Raw genomic sequence first — 24,912 nt, 5'->3', positions numbered from 1 at the left:
GCCTACAAGAACAAAAATCAGTAAAAAGAACAAAACAAAAAAAAAACCAACAACAAAACTACCGGGGTGCCTGGTGGCTCAGTTGGTTAAGCATCTGACTCCTGATCTCAGCTCAGGTCTTGATCCCAGGGTGGTGAGTTCAAGCCCTGCGTTGGGCTCTATGCTGGGTGTTGAGCCTACTTATTAAAAAAAAAAGTTCTACCAGATGGCTCAGTATAGCCACAGGAGTACATGAAACAAAATTAAAGAATAAAACATACAAAGGCCCCAGGTGGAGGCTTAGCCACTAACAGATGACAGTAGAAAGGCGAGGGCATCTTTTCGAAGGAGAAGACATTGAAGTGCCAGCCCTAGGAAGTGGGGGAGGGAGAAGGGCGAGGGCAGGGAGAGCAAGGGAGCGAGCCAGGGGTGGAAGAAGGGCGCCTGAACCCCTTAGATTTCAAACAGGTCCTGTAAGAACTCCCCAGCATATCTGCATTGACACAAGGGTTTTATCTTTTGTTTGAAGTGGGGAGAATTACAGCTGCCTAAAACTGTTACAGAGTATAAAAATATTTCCATTTTATTTCTGTATCATAAATTTGTAATTTTAACAATGCTGATCGTTAGCTAATATAGTAATACAAAAATGAAGGAGATAAAGCCGCTCCTATTCGTTTTCATAAAATGCAGATTTAATTTTCAATTGTTTGCCTTCAAAACATCACCGATCATTCCAGATCCTCCCCTGCCCCCACACAAAGAAGGAGGGGACAGGCTATTTTTTATTTTTACTCAACGAATGTCTAACACGAAGAATAAAAGAAAGATCTAATAAAGACAAGATTTTTTTTATAAACATTTTTCCGGGTAAGATTTCTAAGGAAAACAGTAGTGAGTAATCTGAGTACATGGAATAAAATAACAAATACATAATTTAGACCTCCATGCTTAGGTTGTAACTTTTAGGTCTCCAATTACGAAAAAGATACATAACCTGAACAAGAACTGTTACCTTCATATGTGGCGAAATTACTTTTACTGAAGTCTGAAGACACTCTCTGGTCTAGGCCTTGGCAATTACGGAAAGTTGCTGTTCCACTCATACAGACATTTACATCCAAAATGGGCTCTTATTTCACTCTACCATGTAAGGACTGGCATCTTTTTCAGAAGAACATTGCTAGCAAAAGGGTTAATTAAGGAGTACTAGTGGCTTAAGTTGGCCAGATGCTTACCTCTGCGACAGTATAAATATGGATTATTAAAGTTGTCTACTCAAGTATAAAATCTATGCAAAATCCTCATAGTATAGACAAAAATGTTCGAAGGCCAAGAAGAAAAAATTCTTTTACAAGAAAGTGCAACTTCAGGGTCTTTTTTGAATGATCTTCTAGACTGTTCTGCAGAAAACTTAGTTTGGCTCAGAAAGTAGAGTTCCTCGTGAGGAATAAAAGTTCTTCCTAGAAGAATATAAAGCAAAAATTCAGGCAGCTTTCTGAAAATACACTGTTAGTTGGTGGCTACACAATGAAACAATTGGAACTTAAAATAATGAAGGCTTTGGGGTTTGCTGTGACCTGCGCCAGAACTTGGCAGAGCTTTTTCTCTCTTCCTCTGGGACGCCACGCCGTTGCCGACGGTATACGTGGTGGTTACAGCACTTCGTCCAACACTAAGCGCAGGCAGGAGACCAACCAGGAAAAAACCGGAAGGGTTTTCATAGCGTTTCAGGGTTTTTTCAGGTCAAATCGCAATACCTTCAAGTAAATTGTTAAAAATATAACATTTCCATTGTAATTTTCAGTATTTGACATAGTTGGTGGACAATCGTGGCGTGAGAGCTTTCGGTCATCAGTGACACATCGTCGCGGTCAGATTTTCAGCATCTGCTCAGCTGCCGCGAGATGGTAAAGGAAGTTTTCTGTTGCTGGTGGAAATCGTCTTTGTTTTAGGGCCTCAAAATTGAGAACCAGCTTTTCTCCATCACCAGAAACTTCGGAAAACGGTTCCAGGTTGGTGAAGATTTCTCTCGTTTTTAGGGAAATATCCTTTAACGGAACAGGAAAATACGCCATATGTGAGCATCGAAAAATATGAATCGTTGTTGCATTTGAAGAGAATTCTTCCTGCTATTTTTTATCAGACTATTTATAAATTAGGAAAAATGAAACAAACTTAAAACAACTTCGAAAAACCAGTGTCCTGTTTTTGCCATTTAACCATTTTTAAGTGTTGGATTCAGCAGCATTAAGTATATTCACAGAGTTTTAGGACTACCACCCATTTCCAGAACTTTTTCATCCTCCCAAAATGAAATTTTGTACCCACTAAACAGTAACTCCCTATCCCCATCTCCAACCCACGGTAACCACCATGCTACTCTTGGCCTCTATGAATTTGCTTATTCTAGGGACCTCGTATAAGTGAAATCACACAATACTTGTCCTTTTGTGTCTGGCTTCTCTCACTTAGCATAATGTTTTCAAGGTTCATCCACGTTGTAGCACAAGTTAGAACTTCATTCCTTTTTAAGGTGGGATAATATCCACTCTGCACATTTTATTTTTCCATTCATCCACTGACGGACATTTGAGTTATTTTGTACCTTCTGGCTACTGTGAACAGTGCTGCTGTGCAGCTGGGTGTACAACTACTTCCTGGAGTCCCTGTTTTCAATTCTCTCTCATATGTATCCAATAGAATTGCTGGATCTACGGCAATCCTGTGTTTAACTTCTTGAGGAACCCTGCTACTGTTTTTAGAACAAATCCCCTCCCAAAGTCCTCTCTGCCTGGGGTGAGTAACCCAGCACCTGTCACGTGGGCTTTATTCCTCTTTACTGACTGACAGTGCTTTGCATGGCTGGAGTCATCAGAGCTCACATTAAATCATGTCTTTTTCTTGGTCTGCTGACATCATTCATTCATTCATTCAAATATTTTTAAACCCCTACAATATGCCAGGCACCTTCTTCATACATTATACTGAGTCACCTGTGTATCACTTTTAGTCCATGAAAAACACAGTAATTCAAAACTCATATTTACATAGTTAACCAACATTGTAAAGAGTCTATGTTTTGGGGCACCTGAGTGGCTCAGTTGGTTAAGGGCCCGACTCTTGGCTTCAGCTCAGGTCATGGGTCCTTGAGGAGCCCCACATCAGGCTCCCTGATCAGTGGGGAGTCTGCCCCTCCCCCCATTCACTCACACTCAAATAAATCTTAAAAAGAAAAAAAAGTCAATGTTTTCTCAAATGTTGATAGAGGGATGGATGGGCAATGACAACCCACACGGAAAGAAAGGAGAGTCTCAGTGCTCAGGTCCTTAGGACGAGACCTGCCCGCTCTTCCTGGCCAGAGCTGGATGGGTCACCAGCACTGAACAGAACAGTGCTGCTGGTCGGTTCCTGTCAGAGCCGTGGCTCCTCTCATCCTTTAACTCACAGGCTGCCTCCTCAGAGAGCTGTCTGACCCCTTCTCCAACATTCTCTACTGTGACCACTTGTTCTATCACAGCAGTCATTTATCATGGCTCAAGATGATCTGGTATTTCCACTACTTTCTATTCATCTGCTCCCCATGAAGGCAGGGGGCTTTGCTCCCTGCAGTATCCCCATTGCCCGATGCCTGACATATAGTCAGTGTTCAATAAATATCTTCTGGTTGGGGCGCCTGGGTGGCACAGCGGTTGGGCGTCTGCCTTCCTTCGGCTCAGGGCGTAATCCCGGCGTTCTGGGCTCGAGCCCCACATCAGGCTCCTCTGCTATGAGCCTGCTTCTTCCTCTCCCACTCCCCCTGCTTGTGTTCCCTCTCTCACTGGCTGTCTCTATCTCTGTGGAATAAATAAATAAAATCTTTAAAAAAATAAAATAAAATAAAATAAAATAAAATAAAATAAAATAAAAATAAATATCTTCTGGTTAAACGAATGAATAAATGGAGAAAAGAGCCGGGTCTAACCAGGTGAGGAGGGCATGCTTATCAGAGGGGCCCCCCTAGGTGGCACAGGTGCAGATGGTGGGAGACAACCTTCCAAGCCTCTGGCCCCCCAAGATGAGCCAGGGCTGGGGAGAGGCCAGGCTGGAAGTGTATCCCAGGAGAGGAGCAAGGCGCTGGGCACGGGCGCAACGCAAGCAGACAGCAGACAGGAGAGGAGACTGCGCAGGCTGCAGTGCAGGGGAACGACTTTCCCACCACACGGACACACTTAAATGAACTCTTTGACTATCCCGATCTGGCAAGGGGAGAGGGGTGGGTCCATACAGACACCATGGTCACCTTGACAGGCAGACCCCATAGGCAGGTAGACCCCACCGGCAGCCAGCCGCGCAGGGTGTGATCCCAGAGTCTGCTAACTTTGGCAGGGATCTGATTATATGCTTACCGATGTTCTGAACACAATACGTCAAAGCTAGATTAAGGCGCTCTCTCTGGATTCCCCGGCTCAGCAGCAACTTCTCTTTACAATGTGTTCCTCCGTGAAAATTCTGCTAGGAGCACGGAGCGCCCTGGCTAGCCCACAAAAGCATTCCGGACCACTGGGGGTTACACTTCTCATTATAAACGCTTGCCTTCAGCACCAGCCCCCCAGAGCCTGATAACTCTTCGGCTACGGCGCGCCGCCCCCATCTTCCCCAGGGCCATCCTGCAGACCCTCGTCTGAGCATTGCCCCTGGCCACTCAGTGCCCAGCAACTCTCAGTAAGTCAGAGGATTGACGACTTACCTGAATAACTTGGCTGTCTGATTTCTCTGGATCTTCTGCAGACTTAACAATGAGCTGACCAATTTCTTTGTGCAGTTTGCCCATAGTCATGGCCTCTGGTGAGATCAAGCACGTGTTGTATGAATATTTAGAAGTTTACATAACAGGGGCGCCTGGGTGGCGCAGTCATTAAGCGTCTGCCTTCGGCTCAGGGCGTGATCCCAGCATTCTGGGATCGAGCCCCATATCAGGCTCCCTCTGCTAGGAGCCTGCTTCTTCCTCTCCCACTCCCCCTGCTTGTGTTCCCTCTCTCACTGGCTATCTCTCTCTCTGTCAAATAAACAAATAAAATATTAAAAAAAAAAAAGTTTACATAACAAAAGCCATGCCGTCTACTTGAAAAGGTAAACAATCACAGAGGGAACTTTCAAAGCAACCAACTGACAACCTCCCACACTTCCATCTTATCACTGAGCACAAATAGGACGATGTGCTAGGAGGTGAGGCATAACCACGCTTTATACTTCATGTTCAAAATAAAAACATTTGTTTGTCACTCCAAGGCCAAACTCCATTCGAATAACGCCAACTGAGATGAGCCCATTTTATAGACGTGGAGCGACAGAGGGCAGCGGGGAGATGGCCACCCCTTCTGGTCCTAATGTTTCAGCAGTTTAAGCGGCCCAGGCCACCGCTAGTTTCCTATCACTTTGGCTTTACAGAAGGCCATTACCTCCATTCCCTTGTGCTTCCGGACACATCCTTCAAAAAGATTTTCCACACAGGAGTCATGATCAACACTGTGCGGTACTAAACTGCTACACCTTTTCTGATACTCTGTCTTTCAAGAGGTGGGGCACACTTCCCTCTCTCAAGCGTGGACCGGACTTAATGACTTCCTTCTAACAGAACATGGAGGAACTGGCGTATGACTTCTAAGACTTGAGTCATAAAAGGCACCATGGTCTTTCTGTCTCTTGGATCATTCGCTCTTGGGGAAGGCAGCTGTCGTGTCACGAGAACACTCAAGCTGCCCTGCGGAGAGGCCCATGTGGTGAGGCCTCCTGCTATAGCCACGTGAGTTAATGCAGAAGTCGAGCCTGCGGAGGACTGCAGCACTGCCAATATGCTGACTGAATCCTCAGGAGAGACCCTGAGCCAGAACCTCTCAGCTAAGTCAGTCCTAAAACTGAGATAATAAATATTTGCTGTTTTAAATCACTAAGTTTAGAAGTGATTTGTTACGCCCCAAGAGATCACTAATACAGCTTGTTTAAACAGAGACGTGGAGAAACGAGATAAAGAGACCGTCTTATACTGTATGGCCTAAGCCCCCAGAATGTATTACTGCCATGGAGGGAGTAAATGTAAGAGTAAATGCTGTGTTCTAGACACAGAAAAATCCCTCCAGTTCAGCACAGCAGGCTAAGCAGGCCCTCAAATACCACTTTTAGAGAATCAGCCTAAAAAATAGAACTGCTTAAGGTAGGCAGGGGGAATGAGTGAAAAGGTGAAGGGATTAAGAGTTCGCTTATCTTGATGAGCGCTGAGGAACATATCGAACTGTTGCATGACCATACGATACACCTGAAACTAACATGACACTGTGTGTTAACCACACTGGAATTAAAAGGTTTAAAAATTAATTAATTAATTTTATAAAGTACAACTGCTTGGGTGACATTTTGTATCAACGACAGAACAGAAGAGAGAACAAACCTTTTGCAAGCGGAGCAATGGTGATCTCACTATCTGCCAGATTCACAAACACGTCATAGAGGTCTGATCTATTGCTCACCTCCAAGTCCACAAATCCAGCGATGTAACCTGCATTACAAAGATGACCAACATTACCGAGTAGGAACAAATCCTATTGTGAATGTCTCAAAAGAGAACTGAATTTAAAGCTCATCAGATGCTCTTCTTCACGGCTTTCTTCAGGGAACATCAGGTGTACCCCGCGGCATTTCTTAAGACTTCACTATTGTCAGTCATACAACTCAAACTAGATTTTAGTGTCAAGGAAGAAGGAATTTACTTTTCAGTCACTGCGATTCAGGTCAAGAATGACATCAGCCGAGGCAGAGGTAGCAAGGGATCCCTGGACCAGTGTTCCCCCTTTAGGTCTTTGTCGCTAAGAAACCACAGCCAAACACCCGGCTTTCTCAGGGACAGCATGCTGGGAACAGCATCAGCCTTCACCAGTTTCAGATCTGATACAATAAATGCTCAAGGAAGTAGGGCAACTCAAGATTTAACAGACCTTGGAACTGATGCTAAAACAACAGCTACCAGACTTTCCAGATTTCACACAGCAGTACAATTAAAAACAAAAAAAAAAAATGTTTTTTGATGACCAATTTATCAATGCTAAAGCTTTGCTTTACCAAGAGAAAACATTTAAAAAACAACAGCGACAAAAACAAAAATTTAACCGCAGGCCACCCAGACACTCACGTAAGAAAATGTGACCTAGGACAGAAATGATACTGATTACCGGAGAAAAGAGGACCCCATTCACTGAGTAGTCCTGGGCCAAGTGGCTGTCCAACTGGGAAAAAAATTCCAAACTCACTACAAAAAAAGTAGTTCTAAGTACATTAAAGACTTAAATGGGGAAGAAAAACACTTTTTAAAATTTTACAAAATATGCTTCTACCCTTGGTATAAAGATTTTCTTAAACAAAATACCAAAACTAAAATCATAAAAGTTTAATAAACTCCAACACATTAAAATTAGGATTTCTAGAGTAAGGGGATGGGCAAAATGGGTGAAGGAAATGAAAAGGTACAAACTTCCAGTTACAAAAGGAATGTCACAGGGATGAAAACTACAGCATAGGGAATATAGTCAATAATACTATAATAACTTAAAAGAGTATGATCAATGTTTCATAATGGATATAATTGTCAATCACTACTTTGTATACATGACACTAATAGCATATGTCAACAATACATCAATTAACAACAAAAACCCGGGGGATGGGGAACATGGGGGATACAAGGTAAAACAAGATTGTAAAATGTTCACAAATGTTAAGTTGGGTGACAAGCATCTGAATCATATTATACTTAATAAAAAGCCTAAAAAAATAAATTTCTATTCATTATATCATGAGAATAAATAAAAAATCCATAAACTCAGAGATTTTTTGAAGCATATATAACCAACAATGGGTTCATATCCTGAATATATAAAGAATTTCTATGAATCATTAAGAAAAACCCAATGGAAAAATATGTAAAAGATAGTTACTTTGTAGAAGAGGAAACAGAAATGACAGAAACAGAAATATGTTTAACCTCATTAGGAATCAAGAGAATATAAATTAAAAGCACATGAAATATCACTGTACAGTCACCAAGTTGGCAAACATTTTACAGTTTGACAGTAACCAAGTGTTGTTGAGGACATGAAGCAATGGGGGCTCTCCTACTCTGGTAAGAGGGTAAACTGGTACAATTTCTGAGGAAAACATTTGGCATTACCCTGCAGCTTGAGGATCTGCATGCCTTATAACCCAGAAATTCTTCTTCCTGACGTATAGCCTAGATCAAGTTTTACATGTGTGCACCGAGAGACCCACAATAAGAATGCCTGTAGCAGCACTGTTTTAAAAGTGAAAAATGAAAGGGCGACTGGGTGGTAGTCCGTTGAGCGACTGACTCTTGATTTTGGCTCAGGTCATGATATCAGGGTCCTGGGACTGAGCCCTGCATTGGGCTCTGCAATCAGTGGGGAGTCTGCTTGAGATTCTCTCCCTCTGCCCCTCTCCACCCCCCACCTGCTCTATGAAATAGATAAATAAATAAATAAGAATGATAAGAAAAGTCCNTTCCCTCTCTCACTGGCTGTCTCTATCTCTGTCAAATAAATAAATAAAATCTTAAAAAAAAAAAAAAAAGACTCTTAAAAAAATAAATAAATAAAAAATAAAAGTGAAAAATGAAAGGGCAACTGGGTGGTAGTCCGTTGAGCGACTGACTCTTGATTTTGGCTCAGGTCATGATATCAGGGTCCTGGGACTGAGCCCTGGATTGGGCTCTGCAATCAGTGGGGAGTCTGCTTGAGATTCTCTCCCTCTGCCCCTCTCCACCCCCCACCTGCTCTATGAAATAGATAGATAAATAAATAAATAAGAATGATAAGAAAAGTCTGAGTGCATAAACTATGGCATATCACTTAATGGGATCCTATAGAGCAGTGAAAATGAATGAGACTACAAATATCCACATGAAAATACATAAATCCTACAAAAATACTGTCAAGCAAAAATAAAACAAAAACCAAAACACAGGCCACAGCAGAATTCATCCATCATGAATCCACATATATAAAGTTAGTTTAGTAAAAACTAAACAATATATTATTTAGAGCTATGTGTTTCTGTGTACGGGGCTAGAGCAAGGAAGTGAGGAATGAGATGGGAAGGCACATGAGATGCTTCAAAATACAGATAGTGTTCTACTCTCTCTGGTGAGTCCGTGAGTGTTCCTTTTATTTTTTTATAACTTGCATAAATACTGCATATTAGTTTATATGTAAGAAATTTTTCATGATTGAAAAAGCAACAACAAAAGCCCCTATGATCTATCATTATCACTTTATGAAAGAATCTTTTAAGAGCATAACATTATAAAGGTCATGATAACCTTAAATTTAAAAAAACAAAAACAAAAGACTATGTCACCACAATATTAGAATTCCTACAGATATAATACTATTATTAAATTATTCTCAGAATCTTACCATTAAAAATTTTTATACAAGTATAATAACATCGCNAAATTTTACAAAATATGCTTCTACCCTTGGTATAAAGATTTTCTTAAACAAAATACCAAAACTAAAATCATAAAAGTTTAATAAACTCCAACACATTAAAATTAGGATTTCTAGAGTAAGGGGATGGGCAAAATGGGTGAAGGAAATGAAAAGGTACAAACTTCCAGTTACAAAAGGAATGTCACAGGGATGAAAACTACAGCATAGGGAATATAGTCAATAATACTATCATAACTTAAAAGAGTATGATGAATGTTTCATAATGGATATAATTGTCAATCACTACTTTGTATACATGACACTAATAGCATATGTCAACAATACATCAATTAACAACAAAAACCCGGGGGATGGGGAACATGGGGGATACAAGGTAAAACAAGATTGTAAAATGTTCACAAATGTTAAGTTGGGTGACAAGCATCTGAATCATATTATACTTAATAAAAAGCCTAAAAAAATAAATTTCTATTCATTATATCATGAGAATAAATAAAAAATCCATAAACTCAGAGATTTTTTGAAGCATATATAACCAACAATGGGTTCATATCCTGAATATATAAAGAATTTCTATGAATCATTAAGAAAAACCCAATGGAAAAATATGTAAAAGATAGTTACTTTGTAGAAGAGGAAACAGAAATGACAGAAACAGAAATATGTTTAACCTCATTAGGAATCAAGAGAATATAAATTAAAAGCACATGAAATATCACTGTACAGTCACCAAGTTGGCAAACATTTTACAGTTTGACAGTAACCAAGTGTTGTTGAGGACATGAAGCAATGGGGGCTCTCCTACTCTGGTAAGAGGGTAAACTGGTACAATTTCTGAGGAAAACATTTGGCATTACCCTGCAGCTTGAGGATCTGCATGCCTTATAATCCAGAAATTCTTCTTCCTGACGTATAGCCTAGATCAAGTTTTACATGTGTGCACCGAGAGACCCACAATAAGAATGCCTGTAGCAGCACTGTTTTAAAAGTGAAAAATGAAAGGGCGACTGGGTGGTAGTCCGTTGAGCGACTGACTCTTGATTTTGGCTCAGGTCATGATATCAGGGTCCTGGGACTGAGCCCTGCATTGGGCTCTGCAATCAGTGGGGAGTCTGCTTGAGATTCTCTCCCTCTGCCCCTCTCCACCCCCCACCTGCTCTATGAAATAGATAAATAAATAAATAAGAATGATAAGAAAAGTCTGAGTGCATAAACTATGGCATATCACTTAATGGGATCCTATAGAGCAGTGAAAATGAATGAGACTACAAATATCCACATGAAAATACATAAATCCTACAAAAATACTGTCAAGCAAAAATAAAACAAAAACCAAAACACAGGCCACAGCAGAATTCATCCATCATGAATCCACATATATAAAGTTAGTTTAGTAAAAACTAAACAATATATTATTTAGAGCTATGTGTTTCTGTGTACGGGGCTAGAGCAAGGAAGTGAGGAATGAGATGGGAAGGCACATGAGATGCTTCAAAATACAGATAGTGTTCTACTCTCTCTGGTGAGTCCGTGAGTGTTCCTTTTATTTTTTTATAACTTGCATAAATACTGCATATTAGTTTATATGTAAGAAATTTTTCATGATTGAAAAAGCAACAACAAAAGCCCCTATGATCTATCATTATCACTTTATGAAAGAATCTTTTAAGAGCATAACATTATAAAGGTCATGATAACCTTAAATTTAAAAAAACAAAAACAAAAGACTATGTCACCACAATATTAGAATTCCTACAGATATAATACTATTATTAAATTATTCTCAGAATCTTACCGTTAAAAATTTTTATACAAGTATAATAACATCGCTCAAAAATAATTTCATTTTTCCTTTGAGAAAAAAATACTCAAAGGCTCAAAATAAAATCTAAGTCAAATCACTGATAGGGAAACTTTTAAAATGAGAATTTTACAAATTAAAAATTAATCATATTTTGGTGATGGTTGCACAGCAAAGTGAATGTATTTGGTACCTCTGAATTATATACTTAAAGATGATTACAATGGTAAATTTTATAATATGTGTATTTTACTGCAATATTTTTTAAAATTAAAAATAATTTTTTTAAGGAAAAAGAATTGGTTGCATTTACCAAAGAAATAATAAATCATTATTCCCTTTAAGACTGCAAAAATACTCCCCAAAACCAACAACAACCCTGGAGCNCTCAAAAATAATTTCATTTTTCCTTTGAGAAAAAAATACTCAAAGGCTCAAAATAAAATCTAAGTCAAATCACTGATAGGGAAACTTTTAAAATGAGAATTTTACAAATTAAAAATTAATCATATTTTGGTGATGGTTGCACAGCAAAGTGAATGTATTTGGTACCTCTGAATTATATACTTAAAGATGATTACAATGGTAAATTTTATAATATGCGTATTTTACTGCAATATTCTTTAAAATTAAAAATAATTTTTTTAAGGAAAAAGAATTGGTTGCATTTACCAAAGAAATAATAAATCATTATTCCCTTTAAGACTGCAAAAATACTCCCCAAAACCAACAACAACCCTGGAGCTCCTGTCATCTACCTGGGCACATCTGTAAGGCTTCCAGCTCATCGGCATGCAGGTGCACATAGGAATGAAGTATGGTCCAGTCCTGTCGATGCCACACCAGGGCAGGCAGAGTCCTGGGGAATTAAGGCAAGAACTCAAATGGTTGCCAGCCCGCACCTGACTCAGCCCACCCTCCTTCCTCTTCTTCCCCAGGAGGAAACTGGCTACCAGAGGCAGAGGGGAGAAAGAATGCCAAACGTGCCAACAACTCCAGGCGTCAAGTTAAAGTAATGCAATGTTTTAAACTGCCTTTTTTGGGTCAGATGAGCTACAAAAAGCTCAAGGTGAAGTTTCAAAAGATCTCCTTGGTGGCAAGGAGTAACACTTCTAAAGTTTTCCTCCCAACACCTCACTCTGTAAACTGCCACGGAGGGAGTCTGAAGGTAAGATCCAAAGCAGGGCCCTGCAAGCAACAAAAATTTTTGAAGTCTCTCATTCCATATTTAAAATTCCGATCAGGCGCCTGGTGGCTTAGATGGTTAAGCATCCACCTTTAGCTCAGGTCATGATCTCCAGGTCCTGGGATCAAGCCCCACATGGCGAAGGGGGGGGGGTGTCCCTGCTCAGCAGGGGGTGTGTTCTCACTCTCCCTCTGCCTCTCCTCCTGCCTGTGCTGTCTCTCTCTCTCTCAAATGAATACATAAAATCATTAAAAAGAAAATTCCAATCAAACTTACAAACCACTTTGTGTTTGTTTTTATACAAGACAAGTTTCTTTAGAAAATTTCCAGTAATACAGCTCCTGCAGGAAGAGGTGTAGAATTTAACCATGATTTGGTGAACCCACTGGTGCCCTGCTATGTAGGNAATACAGCTCCTGCAGGAAGAGGTGTAGAATTTAACCATGATTTGGTGAACCCACTGGTGCCCTGCTATGTATTTTAGAAGCTGTGGACATCCCAGTTCCAGAAGCATACAGGTAGAGGAAAAGGGTAATTGGGTGGCAAAATAGAGGCTTTGAGGATCAGAGCAATGAGAAAGTTCTGGCCCTCTCACCTAAGATCGGAGGCAGTCGCAATCAGAGCAATCACCGGTTCTCAAGTGCACACAAGGAGCAGGGTGCATGCCAAGTACTTACAGAGTATCTCCGATCACAACAACAAGCTTACGAAGTAGGCACTATTATCTTTGTTTTACAGATAAAGAAACGGAGGCTTAGAAAGTTTAAGTATCCTGTATGTGGTCACAGAGCTAGGAAGGTGCCTTTCCAGGATTTTAACCCAGGTCCTTCTAACTACCAAGCTTTCTTTTTCCCATTTGCTAAACAGTTAGCCTCTCAGAGCCTCAATTTTCTCATCCATAAAAGAGGGCAATAATATGTCCCTGCAGACTTCTTGTCATTAATAAATTTAATANTCCTGTATGTGGTCACAGAGCTAGGAAGGTGCCTTTCCAGGATTTTAACCCAGGTCCTTCTAACTACCAAGCCTTCTTTTTCCCATTTGCTAAACAGTTAGCCTCTCAGAGCCTCAATTTTCTCATCCATAAAAGAGGTTAATAATATATCCTTGCAGACTTCTTGTCATTAATAAATTTAATAACTTGGGGCGCCTGGGTAGCACAGCGGTTAAGCGTCTGCCTTCGGCTCAGGGCGTGATCCCGGCGTTATGGGATCGAGCCCCACATCAGGCNGATTTTGATTTATTTATTCGACAGAGATAGAGACAGCCAGAGAGAGAGGGAACACAAGCAGGGGGAGTGGGAGAGGAAGAAGCAGGCTCACAGCAGAAGAGCCTGATGTGGGACTCGATCCCATAATGCCGGGATCATGCCCTGAGCTGAAGGCAGATGCTTAACCGCTATGCCACCCAGGCGCCCTGTGGGTCTTCCCACTTTTAAGAAATTATCTATGAACAAGTTAGATTTGGTAAAGAAAAAAACTTAAAAAAAAAAATCTTTGCTATAAAAATAAGAGAGGGTGCCCGGGTGGCTCAGTCAGTTAAGTATCAAACTCCTTTTTTTTTTTATCTTTTTTTTATTATATTATGTTAGTCACCATACAGTACATCCCTGGTTTTTGATGTAAAGTTCGATGATTCATTACTTGCGTATAACACCCAGTGCACCATGCAATACGTGCCCTCCTTGCTACCCATTACCAGCCTATCCCATTTCCCCACCTCCCTCNCTTGCGTATAATACCCAGTGCACCATGCAATACGTGCCCTCCTTACTACCCATCACCAGCCTATCCCATTTCCCCACCTCCCTCCCCTCCAAAGCCCTCAGTTTGTTTCTCAGAGTCCATAGTCTCTCATGCTTCACTCCCCCCTCTGATTACCTCCCCTTTCTTTATCCCTTTCTTCTCCTACTGATCTTCCTAGTTCTTATGTTCCATAGATGAGAGAAACCATATGAGTATCAAACTCTTGATTTTAGCTCAGGTCATGATCTCAGGGTCATGAGATCGAGCCCCGCCATGTCAGGCTCCACGCTCAACGTGGAGTCTGCTTGTCCCTCTTCCTCCCCTGCCGTGTGCGTGCTCTCTCTCTCAAATAAATCAATAAAATCTCAAAAAAAAAAAAGAGAGAGAGAGAGAGAGAGAGTGTCTATTTGGTAAAAGTGAAAAAAAGAATTCCTTAAAACAGGGGTCAGGGAACTATGACCTTGGCTTGGCTATCTGTGTTTACACATAAAGTGTAGCTAGAACACAGGCCTGCTAATTCACTTACATATGCACTGACTCTGGCAGCTGGGTGGTTGGGACAGAGACCCTATGGCCTACAAGCCTGAAATATTTACTACCTGGCAAGGAAAAGTTTAAACTTCTTGCTCTAAAGTGTTCCTATTTCTAAATTTGAAGAAGAATCTGCCTGAATTCAGTGACCTTGAACTACTAACTCTGACCTGAAACATTAGACCAAAATGGCACTTCACCCTCAGCCTAACACATTCTATTTATACCAAATGTGCAACAGAACAGAGCACACAGGAACACGGACGGCCCCGATANCAAGTGAAAAAAAGAATTCCTTAAAACAGGGGTCAGGGAACTATGACCTTGGCTTGGCTATCTGTGTTTACACATAAAGTGTAGCTAGAACACAGGCCTGCTAATTCACTTACATATGCACTGACTCTGGCAGCTGGGTGGTTGGGACAGAGACCCTATGGCCTACAAGCCTGAAATATTTACTACCTGGCAAGGAAAAGTTTAAACTTCTTGCTCTAAAGTGTTCCTATTTCTAAATTTGAAGAAGAATCTGCCTGAATTCAGTGACCTTGAACTACTAACTCTGACCTGAAACATTAGACCAAAATGGCACTTCACCCTCAGCCTAACACATTCTATTTATACCAAATGTGCAACAGAACAGAGCACACAGGAACACGGACGGCCCCGATATGGCTGCCAACAAAGCCTCCACTTTTGAATGACCAGAGACAATACCTGGTGAACTCCTGGACAGCTTCTATTTTGGGGTGATAGACGACAATTCTTTTCTTTAGCATCAGCGCCGTGTGTAAGATGACAGTTTCCATTCCAAACTGAGATACAATGTCTTAAAACACAAGAAATTATAATGTAACTGCGTTAAATAATATAAAGGAAATAAAATTGTTATTGGAAAGGATCCTTTCCAATAAATAGAGATTCTTTTCTATATACAGAATACAGAAATATTTTCAATACAGAGAACAAAGAAGCACCTTATGCCCTGATGGGCACAGAAATCCACATCTGCTCCCTAAGAAGGATACTACAGCAGCCTAAACCTGCCCCCCAAGGGACTCTGTGCTGGATGCACGGATGAAGCCAGAGCCACAAGAATGTAGGATAAATGATATGAAGGGAACCAGCACCTTTCTGTCATGAAAAGTCCTTAAGTTTTAAAAAAAAGTTCACCGACACCCTCTCCTCCCGCCCCCCCCGCCCATCATGACTTAGGTCCTTTTGAGATAGCTGGACAAACCTAACATGTCAACGGGGTGCTTCGAAACGGTACAGAACAGTAGGATCAAGAGCAAAGACAGTGCTGGGGGAGGACAAGAACGAGAGCTAGCGTGACCCTCAGAGCTCCCCTCTCCTCCCTTTTAAGGACCCTGAAGTCTGGCTCAGCCCTGTACTGTCATTTTGGATGTTCCAGCTAGGAGGGAAAGGCAGGGAGTTAAAAGAGGAACGCTGGGCCAGGGGCTGGAGCTCTCCACATGGAAGAAGTAACTGCTAAAATGCAAGGAAAAGAAAAACTATGGAAGTCAGTGGAGACTCAAGCCGTGAGATTCAGCTTACCTGTGAAAGAGCATTTCTATATTAACTGTCAGAATCCTATGGAAAGGACCACCACAAAACTCGGCTTTCCTACGACAGAATTCTAATCAAATAAGGCAATGTAGAAGTTGAACTACCCTCCTGTTTAGCAAACAAATATTACACAGACGAAAGTATACAGGAAGATGGAATAACAGAGTCTAATGAGGATTGGCCTGGGCTTGGGGATATTATTGTTGTTGGGATGCAACCATCTGGGATGCGTTTTTCTTCTGTGCTTGCTTGCTTGCTTGTTTTTTTTTCTTTTACCTTTGATGGAGCCTGCAAGATATGCCTTTCGGGCATCAAAATCCTTGCTAAGGAAAGAGCCATTTTCTTCACTCTGGCATATCCCCTTTGTGAGAACTGCAATATAACTCTCCATCATTTTAACTGGGCTCCCATGTTTCAGGTACATTCTGTAAGAAAAGACAAATGGCAACCATGCTGTTATTCAGCAGGAACTACATGGAGCAATGCAACCCAAGGCTACGTATGGGCCTTGCTACAAAATCTAAGTCAACTTGCTAATACACTTCTGAATGCCTGAATCTTTTCATGATACGACCACTTCTAGAATTTAATCTGAAAATGTATCAAAGAAATAACCACTCGAGAGACCTTCAACAATTCCCGGAAGGTGGCTTTCTCCTTACATCTGGGGAAGCCTGCTATTGTTCACTCAAGCAGGAGAATGAGCTATGGACTTTCTGAGGCCCCGTTATTCTTAAAAATATGGCATACTTACCTCTCTCTCTGTCTTATGTTCACAAACGGTGATTCTAGTAGGAACAACTCTATCTTATTACTGGGACTTCCTTTCACAAGGAAGGAGTTTTGCATTGTTCACAGAGAAAGCACTAATTATAGAACCTATATTTATTACCAGAGTTCCCAGAGGTAGCTATATTTAGATAATTAAGAAACCAAACTCCTTTAAGTTTCTGGTGATAAATGCACTCTAGATATATTCATCATCAAGTTCCAGAAAATGCTGACAGGACTGGCTACATTTATAGCTCATATGTGAAATCAGCCCCTTCCCCTAAAACCTCTTCCTGTGAATAACTAAATCTAAATTGTGCTTGAGAAGCAGGACTGGGCCTACTTGGGTGTTGTAGGAGCTAAAGGGATAGAAAACTGGAAAGAAAATAAAATCATGGTTTACAACAGATCAAACTGAAAATTACATTTATTGTACATTATGTGAAGAAGTGTTTTAATTACTAATCAAATTTTGTCAATCATTGTGTTTTTTAATTATTTTAATGCACAAATTGAGAAAAAAAGGTAAAGAACAATGAATATGGTAAGCTATCATATATATAAAATAATCAAACCCATGAACTCATACACACATTTCTACATGGAGAAAATGTCTCCATTGGGAGGCTGGGAATGGGGGAAAGAAGGGACTTAGTTTTCATTGGATACCTTTTTGTATTGTTTGTATATTTTTGCTATATGCTTACATTACCACCACAAAACAAACAACACACCATTAAAACTGTAAAATAGATACAATATACAGTAATGGAGAAGAGAAACATAGGAAGGGTAAGACTACTTTTTTCATGACAACCCTGGGCCATGAAATACTGAACAGAAGGAGGAATTCCCCCAAAATCATTCCATAGGAAACCCACAAAGTGCAACTCAGGGGAACTTATTCAGATGGGACGGCCACAGGCTGTCACACCTGGCATGGACAACTGACTCCCCATGTGCAGGAAACCCGGGGTTCTCCACCACAGCCACTAGCTGGACGGACTAGAAGATGAAGGGGGTCATGGCAAATGACCTGGACCCCACACAGTAAATGAACCCCTTCGTGTGGGCTCCCACTGCCACTGCGAGCAGCATGCTATAGAAGGCATGCTTGCCCGCTCCCCTCCCCAGAGATGGAAGGGAGCGCCTCCATGGTAACCTCAGCATGTGTGAAAAGTGTCAATCTATGTGCCTGTGCACACAGACTCGTTAGTGAGAGTGTGTGTGCACGCATGCGTGCAGGAGCGTGTGGGGATGTACACACCGAGGGCAAGTGCAGTAAGGGATAGCGGGCAGAGGAGGTGGCTGCCAATAGCTTGAGTCCTCATTTCTCCTCAACTGTGACAAGAGAAAAGTCCAGAATGCAACAATGCCATGGCACTAGAGAAGGTGAGGAACCCTCTGGACTTCCTCCTGGGCAGGAAGCAGGGTCTAAAGCAACCTTACATTCTGGGCCCCAGAATATTTCCCAGTGAATTCACTGGGTAACCTAACCTTAACCCAATCCAATGAAATGAGAGACCAGTGTTTGTTCAAAAACAGCTTTGCAGTGTTTTTAGCTCATGGCTTCTAGATGGTGTCTCCTCTTACGATAATAATCTCTGTGTCAGTGCCACAGTAGCAGACAACTGTTTATAATCCACGGTGAACTATATACCTGGAATTTATCTTCTGACAGCAAGAAGCCTCTCTTATCATAGCTGGCTGCAAAACCAGTAAAACTTCATTTTGTTAAAATATAACCTACTAGAAAACCTTAAGTAATGAGAAAGCAGACTTCCTCTATAGATCTATAAATGAGTGTACATATACAAAAATGGCACACACACAAAAAAGCAACCATTTATCTGGCTTATAGTGAGAAAAACAAAAACAACTCCCTTTGCTCCCCACCCCAAAACTTACTGGGCATAATAAGCCTGAGGGCTGAGGTTGTAATACGTAACACAAGAACTACAAGTCTATCTAGTGACAACAATATTAAAAAACAATAACAAAAAACTGTCAAAGCCCTGATCAAGGAAAAACCGGTGTCCCTAACATATAAGAAAGATTCCATTAGCTCTACTGCATATACTTACCAAGGCAAGAAAGCAGACTGTATTACTTTACATAATTTTTTTCAACAGCTGGGATGAAACTAAAGAAGTTTACCTGAATGACGACTAACCAATTATTCAGATTCTCAGCTTCTCAGCATTCCAGCTAAGAAATATTTTCCTGTGCTTTAGCGTAATTCAAAATGCCCGTTAATTTTCCCCAAAATGACTTCCACACACAGACTTTGACACATACGAACCAGCTTATCACTTCACCAGCACTTAACTTATTCATCCTGCTAAGGAAAGTTCTAAATCAGAAGTGAGTAGAAGCGGCAGACCAAAAGTGGCAAGTGACTCAAAATCCCCAGGAGGCTGCAATAGTTGTGTAAATTGCTTGTTTCCCTCCCTTCTACCACTCTCCCAAATAAGACGAGCAGTGTCATCAAAACAGAAGAGAAAGTTCCTCTTTATAAAACAGTTTCTGAAGGGCAAGTGAAGATTAAGTTGGGGAGGCAGAGGCCTGAAATTTGCTTCCTTGGTGTAGAAATCTGCTATGTAACTATTGAGTAAGATCTTCGTTTTTGTATGACAGCATTTAATACAGTTTTCATACAGACCTACACAATATCCTAGTGGAGGCGGCATATTTCTCTGGGTTAAAATCTTTGGCGGTCAGAACAATAGAAAAATGAGTCACCTGTCCAAAAGAAACAAAAAGGTATACTTTTTAAAGACACTTTCACAGATTTAATTTTTATTACTATATTCTAGCAAACCTCTGTACAAGACAGACAGGCATTAAAAGGAAAAGATCAAAATGTAACCAAGTTTTCACTTGCTTCTTTATACTTTTATGCTTATATACACATGCATATAAACAACATATACTTATATATACATAAATATTTAATTTCCTAGATAAGAATACTTTGAGTTAAAATTTTTTCAAAAACACAAATACATTTCAAGTATCAAAAATGTGAGTTTTCATTTATATTCCCCTAACCTCATCAAAGCAGAATGAGAAATGCTGTTAGACTACCAATTTATCAACTATTAATTAATGAAGCAGAAGGAAAGAAAACAAAAATACATACAGTAAAAATCACACAGTTCCTTGGGGCACCTGGGTGGCTTAGTTGGTTAAGCGTCTGCCTTTGGCTCAGGTAGGTCATGATCCCAGCGTCCTGGGATGGAGCCCCGCATCAGGCTTCTTGTTCAATGGGAGGCTGTTTCTCCCTCTCCCTCTGCCCCTCCCCCTTCTCGAGCTCTCGCTCTCTCTCAAATAAATAAAATCTTAAAAAAAAAAGAAAATCACACAGTTCCTGAAATAGTCAATTCTCTAGAATGCCATATAGACTAAAGCACTGTTACAAGAAGCTTCATTTATCTATATAAATTTCTGGTAATCATACACCTATTATTTCCACTGAGACAAAATTCAGAACATTATAAAAAGTAAAACATTTAAGAAATTTATGAATTTAAGAAAATTATTCATTATGAATAATATGATTTTTAGAAATCATATTTTGAAGTATAAGAACTATCTCTAAATCTTGCTATTTTTCAAATCTGAAAAACAGACTTGAAATCAATGTTGCTATTGTTTGGCAGACTATAGCCAAAACATAGATAAATCTACTTGAGGATACATTAAGATCTCTCAGCAAGAACTTAATGAACATAAACCAAAGCTTTTATAACACATTGAAAAACTATCTTTTTTGCAAATCTACATTTTCTAATTATGAATCTGTTTTTTCTTCAATCTCTAGCAGTTTTAAGATTTTATTTATTTATTTTGAAAGAGAAAGAGAGAGTGCACATGGCAGAGGGAGAAGGAGAGAAGAGGCAGAGGGAGGAGAGAAGCATACTCCCTGCTGAGCATAGAGGCCTACCTTGGGGCTCGATTTCAGGACCCTGAGATTACAACCTGAGCGGAAATCAAGAGTGGGACACTTCACCAACTGAGCCACCCAGGTGCCCCAAACCTCCAGCAGTTTAAAATGGTTGCCTTCCTGTTATTTTAAATGTAATTCTTTTTCTTTTTTTTTTTTTTAAGATTTTATTTATTTATTTGACAGAGATAGAGACAGCCAGCGAGAGAGGGAACACAAGCAGGGGGAGTGGGAGAGGAAGAAGCAGGCTCACAGCAGAGGAGTCTGATGTGGGGCTCGATCCCATAACGCTGGGACCACTCCCTGAGCCGAAGGCAGATGCTTAACTGCTGTGCCACCCAGACGCCCCTTAAATGTAATTCTTTTTTTTTTTTTTTAAGATTTTATTTATTTATTTGACAGAGATAGAGACAGCCAGTGAGAGAGGGAACAGAAGCAGGGGGAGTGGGAGAGGAAGAAGGAGGCTCACAGCAGAGGAGCCTGATGTGGGGCTCGATCCCATAACACCGGGATCACGCCCTGAGCCAAAGGCAGACGCTTAACCGCTGTGCCACCCAGGCGCCCCCTTAAATGTAATTCTTTAATTTTAAACTGATATCTTGGACATGCTTCATATAGTCTGGTTATTGGTTATAGAAGTAGCCCTAGAAGGTAAAAGAAGTCCCCACCCAGGAACACACCAGGAGCTCAGCCACTTTCTAATATTTCGTTTCTTTGAAAATAATTGGCTGGTTGCTTGGGATTAGGAAAGCCCACAATGACCACGTACTGGTTTTCAACATGTCACATTGATACTGTTCATATCAAATTACACACACAAAAGGCCTACTGAATACCTGAGTTTCCTTAATTCTCCTTTCTATTCTTAATATATCCTTACCATCCACAAACAAATGAAACAAGTTTTCTTAATTATGCCAAGGATAATTTTATCCCTTAAAATAGTTTTTAATTATAGAAAAATGCTTTTTCTACTTTTATTAATCAGAGTCATGACTTTGAAAGTACTTCTACGNGTTATGGGATCGAGCCCCACATCAGGCTCCTCTGCTATGAGCCTGCGTCTTCCTCTCCCACTCCCCCTGCTTGTGTTCCCTCTCTCGCTGGCTGTCTCTATCTCTGTCAAATAAATAAATAAAATCTTTAAAAAAAAAAAATTATAGAAAAATGCTTTTTCTACTTTTATTAATCAGAGTCATGACTTTGAAAGTACTTCTACGTTTAACTGCAACAGAGTATAACCTGGAAAAGGCTTCATGATACCAACCACAGGGTCAGTCGTATAATATACACCAACAAATGTTTATAGAATAAATGAAAGTGAAACCTGAAAGGGAACATTCCCAGTGAAAATCATATTTAGTTTTTTTTTCGAAAGGGTATCGTGAATGATAATGTCTAAAGCTAAGAGTTACTGGAATAATGTGACATCACTTTAAATATTTTTGGAGTTTGACCTTTATGCAGTCATACCTTTATCAAAACTGAAGAATCTGGAACTTCGATTGTTGTGATATAAAACCATGTTCTTCTGTACTGACCGAAGACGAAGGGATGGAGAAGTTTGCTCTCATCTGTAAGGCAGCATTTTCTCAGCAGTAAATTCCTTAAAGTAGCTGTCGTGGAAGGATAACACCACACCCACAGAACTTCTCCATTTGTGTCCTTTTCTACGGTGGAAAGATGGTCACTGTGAGAATGTCAAACAGCAGCAAGGAAGTGAATTGATTGGTTACTCAGAAGCACTTAGTGGAATCAGTTTTAACATTCCATTTCACAAAGCATCCCGGAGCACATGTGACCCCAAAATCCCACCTACCTCTACTGGTCAAATTATCTAGCTCTCCTGATCTTGAGTTTTAGGCCACCTGAGTAAAAAGCTTTTATAACAAATCATGAATGAGTATTTAGCCTTACAGCTTTGGTAGAGGTCTTCCCCTCTACCCTTCTCCTCCCACACAAATTCTCATAAACTCATCATTATATTTTTATCTAGTGAGAAGGATCTTTGATAAATACATAGGAAGGATTTGTTGAAAACAAAACTGGGGATGAAGAAAACGGTGAGATCTCTTTTAAATCACATTACATACTGCTTGTGCAAATCCTGTATTTAAAATAGTAATAGTAATAATAATAATAATAATAATAATAATAATGGTTATGCCATCATGTATATAGTTTCATCATCAAAGCAAACACCTCGATAACGTAGCCAAACTTTAGAAAAACAGTTACTGCATATAAACGGTAAGGATGCAGATTTTTATCTATTCTATAGATTAAAAAAAAAACTTTTATTATGAAAAATATCAAGCATGTATAAAAGAGAATTTATAAAAATGAATTCCCCCATCTCCATCATTCAGCTCCAGCAACCAGACACACCTGGCTCCTCCTCGTTTCATAGGGGGAAGAGATAGTTCTCCCCCACCATTATTTTGAAGCAAATCCCTTTTAAATCCGTGTGCATATGAAAAATACAAAACCTGCTGAATTGAAAATGATTATAAGTCATCTTCGTCTTTGCTGTTACCAGATAGTCAGAATTTAACCCAACCTCATTCAGAAGTACCTTCAAATAGGACTACGATGGCTGAAATAATTAGGTTTTGTTTTGAAGCAGTTTTAAAATCACATCAGAAATAAATACAGGAAGCCATTCCCAGATAAATGCACTCCTTTGAGACAATGAAAATAGAAACAGTTTTGCTAAACGCAAGCAATGTTCTTCTAAAGGAACACAATGTTCAGGCGTTTGTAAAAATCTCAATAGAATATTATTTCAAAGGACAATGGCACGCAGGGAACCGAGACAGTCATTCAAGCAACCCCGTGCTCGCTCCCGCCTATGGGATGAATGGTTCCTTGAAACACCCAACCCTAAAAGCCTGCACACGGCTCAGGCACACCCAAAGGTCCCAGCGTATGTCCTCAAACACTATTTCCTCAAAACTAACCAGGATCCCACCGTATGTGAATATGTGGACACTCAGGCTACACGCTTTATCTCATGATGCAGAATTCCTCCAATGGTATGAGTTGGGGCTCCGCGGCTAGACTGCAAGGGTCCCAAACCTGGCTCCACCACTTCTTAGCGTGCGTCCGGCATAAATGACACCCTGGGCCTCCATCTGCCTCTCCAAAATGTGGCCATCAAACATTACCTACAGCCCCCGGAGCAGTGGTAGAAGTTTAACGGGAGGTAATGCGTGCATAACGCTCAGCACTCGGGCTGGCACAGTTAGCCACCGAGACTCGAAGCGCTCAACCACACAATCCGGGCCAGGGCAGGCAGTCACGCGGGGCTCCCCCACGCTCCGAGGTTGGCCCGGCCGCCTCCCAGCTGCGCTGCCCTCGACCTGCTCTCCGCCCACTCCCCGCCCCGCCTGCGCAGCTGCCGCCTTGCAGCCGCCGGAGCTCGGTCACCCTCGATGTCCGGGCTCGTTTGCAGCACGGGGACTCCGGGAGGAGGCCCGAGGTCCCTCCGCCCCGCTGCCCGGCCTGGGCGGGTCCCATGCGAGACCGCAGACGGACGGGCCCAGGGCGGCTGGCCAAGTCCCCGCGCCGAGGAGGCCGGGCCCCGCAGCCCCCAGCCCAGGCCCAACAGAGAGGGGGCCGCGACCTCCTCACCGCGGGCGGCGCCGGAGGCCGCGGGAGCGGAGACCACCCCGGCCCAGGTGGAGGCGGAGGTGGAACTGGGGCGCGGGCCTGCGGGGCAGGGCGCCTTCATCCTCACCGATCAGCCCGACTCCGAGCATCAGCTGAGCGTCCGCTGCCTCAGCCGCAGCCATTTTCCGCCGCCGCAGCGCACCACTCCCAGCAACCAGCTCGCAGGCCCCGCCCCTGCTCCGGGGCAGCGTCTACCTCCGGCCCCACCCTCCCACAAG

General features: G+C 41.3%; 1 protein-coding gene across 3 annotated transcripts; it reads right to left on the bottom strand.

The window, feature by feature from the left end:
* Window positions 1-546: 546 nt before the first annotated feature.
* On the bottom strand, window positions 547-24,912 carry DENND10 (DENN domain containing 10). Of its 3 annotated transcripts, none has more exons than XM_034663346.1 (9): window positions 24,762-24,912; window positions 22,496-22,692; window positions 19,739-19,818; window positions 16,582-16,730; window positions 15,454-15,565; window positions 12,036-12,136; window positions 6,407-6,514; window positions 4,709-4,803; window positions 547-2,030 (listed from the first exon to the last, which is right to left on the bottom strand). In XM_034663346.1, exons 1-9 carry the CDS (start codon window positions 24,814-24,816, stop codon window positions 1,854-1,856), a joined length of 1,074 nt encoding a protein of 357 aa, XP_034519237.1. In that variant the 5' UTR covers window positions 24,817-24,912; the 3' UTR covers window positions 547-1,853. The 3 variants fall into 3 exon arrangements, with proteins under 3 accessions (XP_034519237.1, XP_034519236.1, XP_034519238.1); XM_034663345.1 differs by having other exon boundaries at window positions 24,656-24,793; XM_034663347.1 differs by lacking the exon at window positions 19,739-19,818 and having other exon boundaries at window positions 22,496-22,712; window positions 24,762-24,911.

The sequence above is a fragment of the Ailuropoda melanoleuca genome, chromosome 6 (genome assembly GCF_002007445.2).
Source record: "Ailuropoda melanoleuca isolate Jingjing chromosome 6, ASM200744v2, whole genome shotgun sequence".
Classification (NCBI taxonomy): Eukaryota; Metazoa; Chordata; class Mammalia; order Carnivora; family Ursidae; genus Ailuropoda; species Ailuropoda melanoleuca.
This window is presented reverse-complemented; position numbering and strand designations above follow the sequence as displayed.

Excerpts from the sequence above, each read along its gene's own strand:
- DENND10 (XM_034663345.1), bottom strand. The coding sequence starts at position 24,755 with ATGAAGGCGCCCTGCCCCGCAGGCCCGCGCCCCAGTTCCACCTCCGCC. Across the intron at positions 22,693-24,655 it reads GGCCTCCGGCGCCGCCCGCG|AAAAGGACACAAATGGAGAA; the intron begins GTGAGGAGGTCG and ends TTTCCACCGTAG. Across the intron at positions 2,031-4,708 it reads CAGACAGCCAAGTTATTCAG|GATATTTCCCTAAAAACGAG; the intron begins GTAAGTCGTCAA and ends GTTCCGTTAAAG.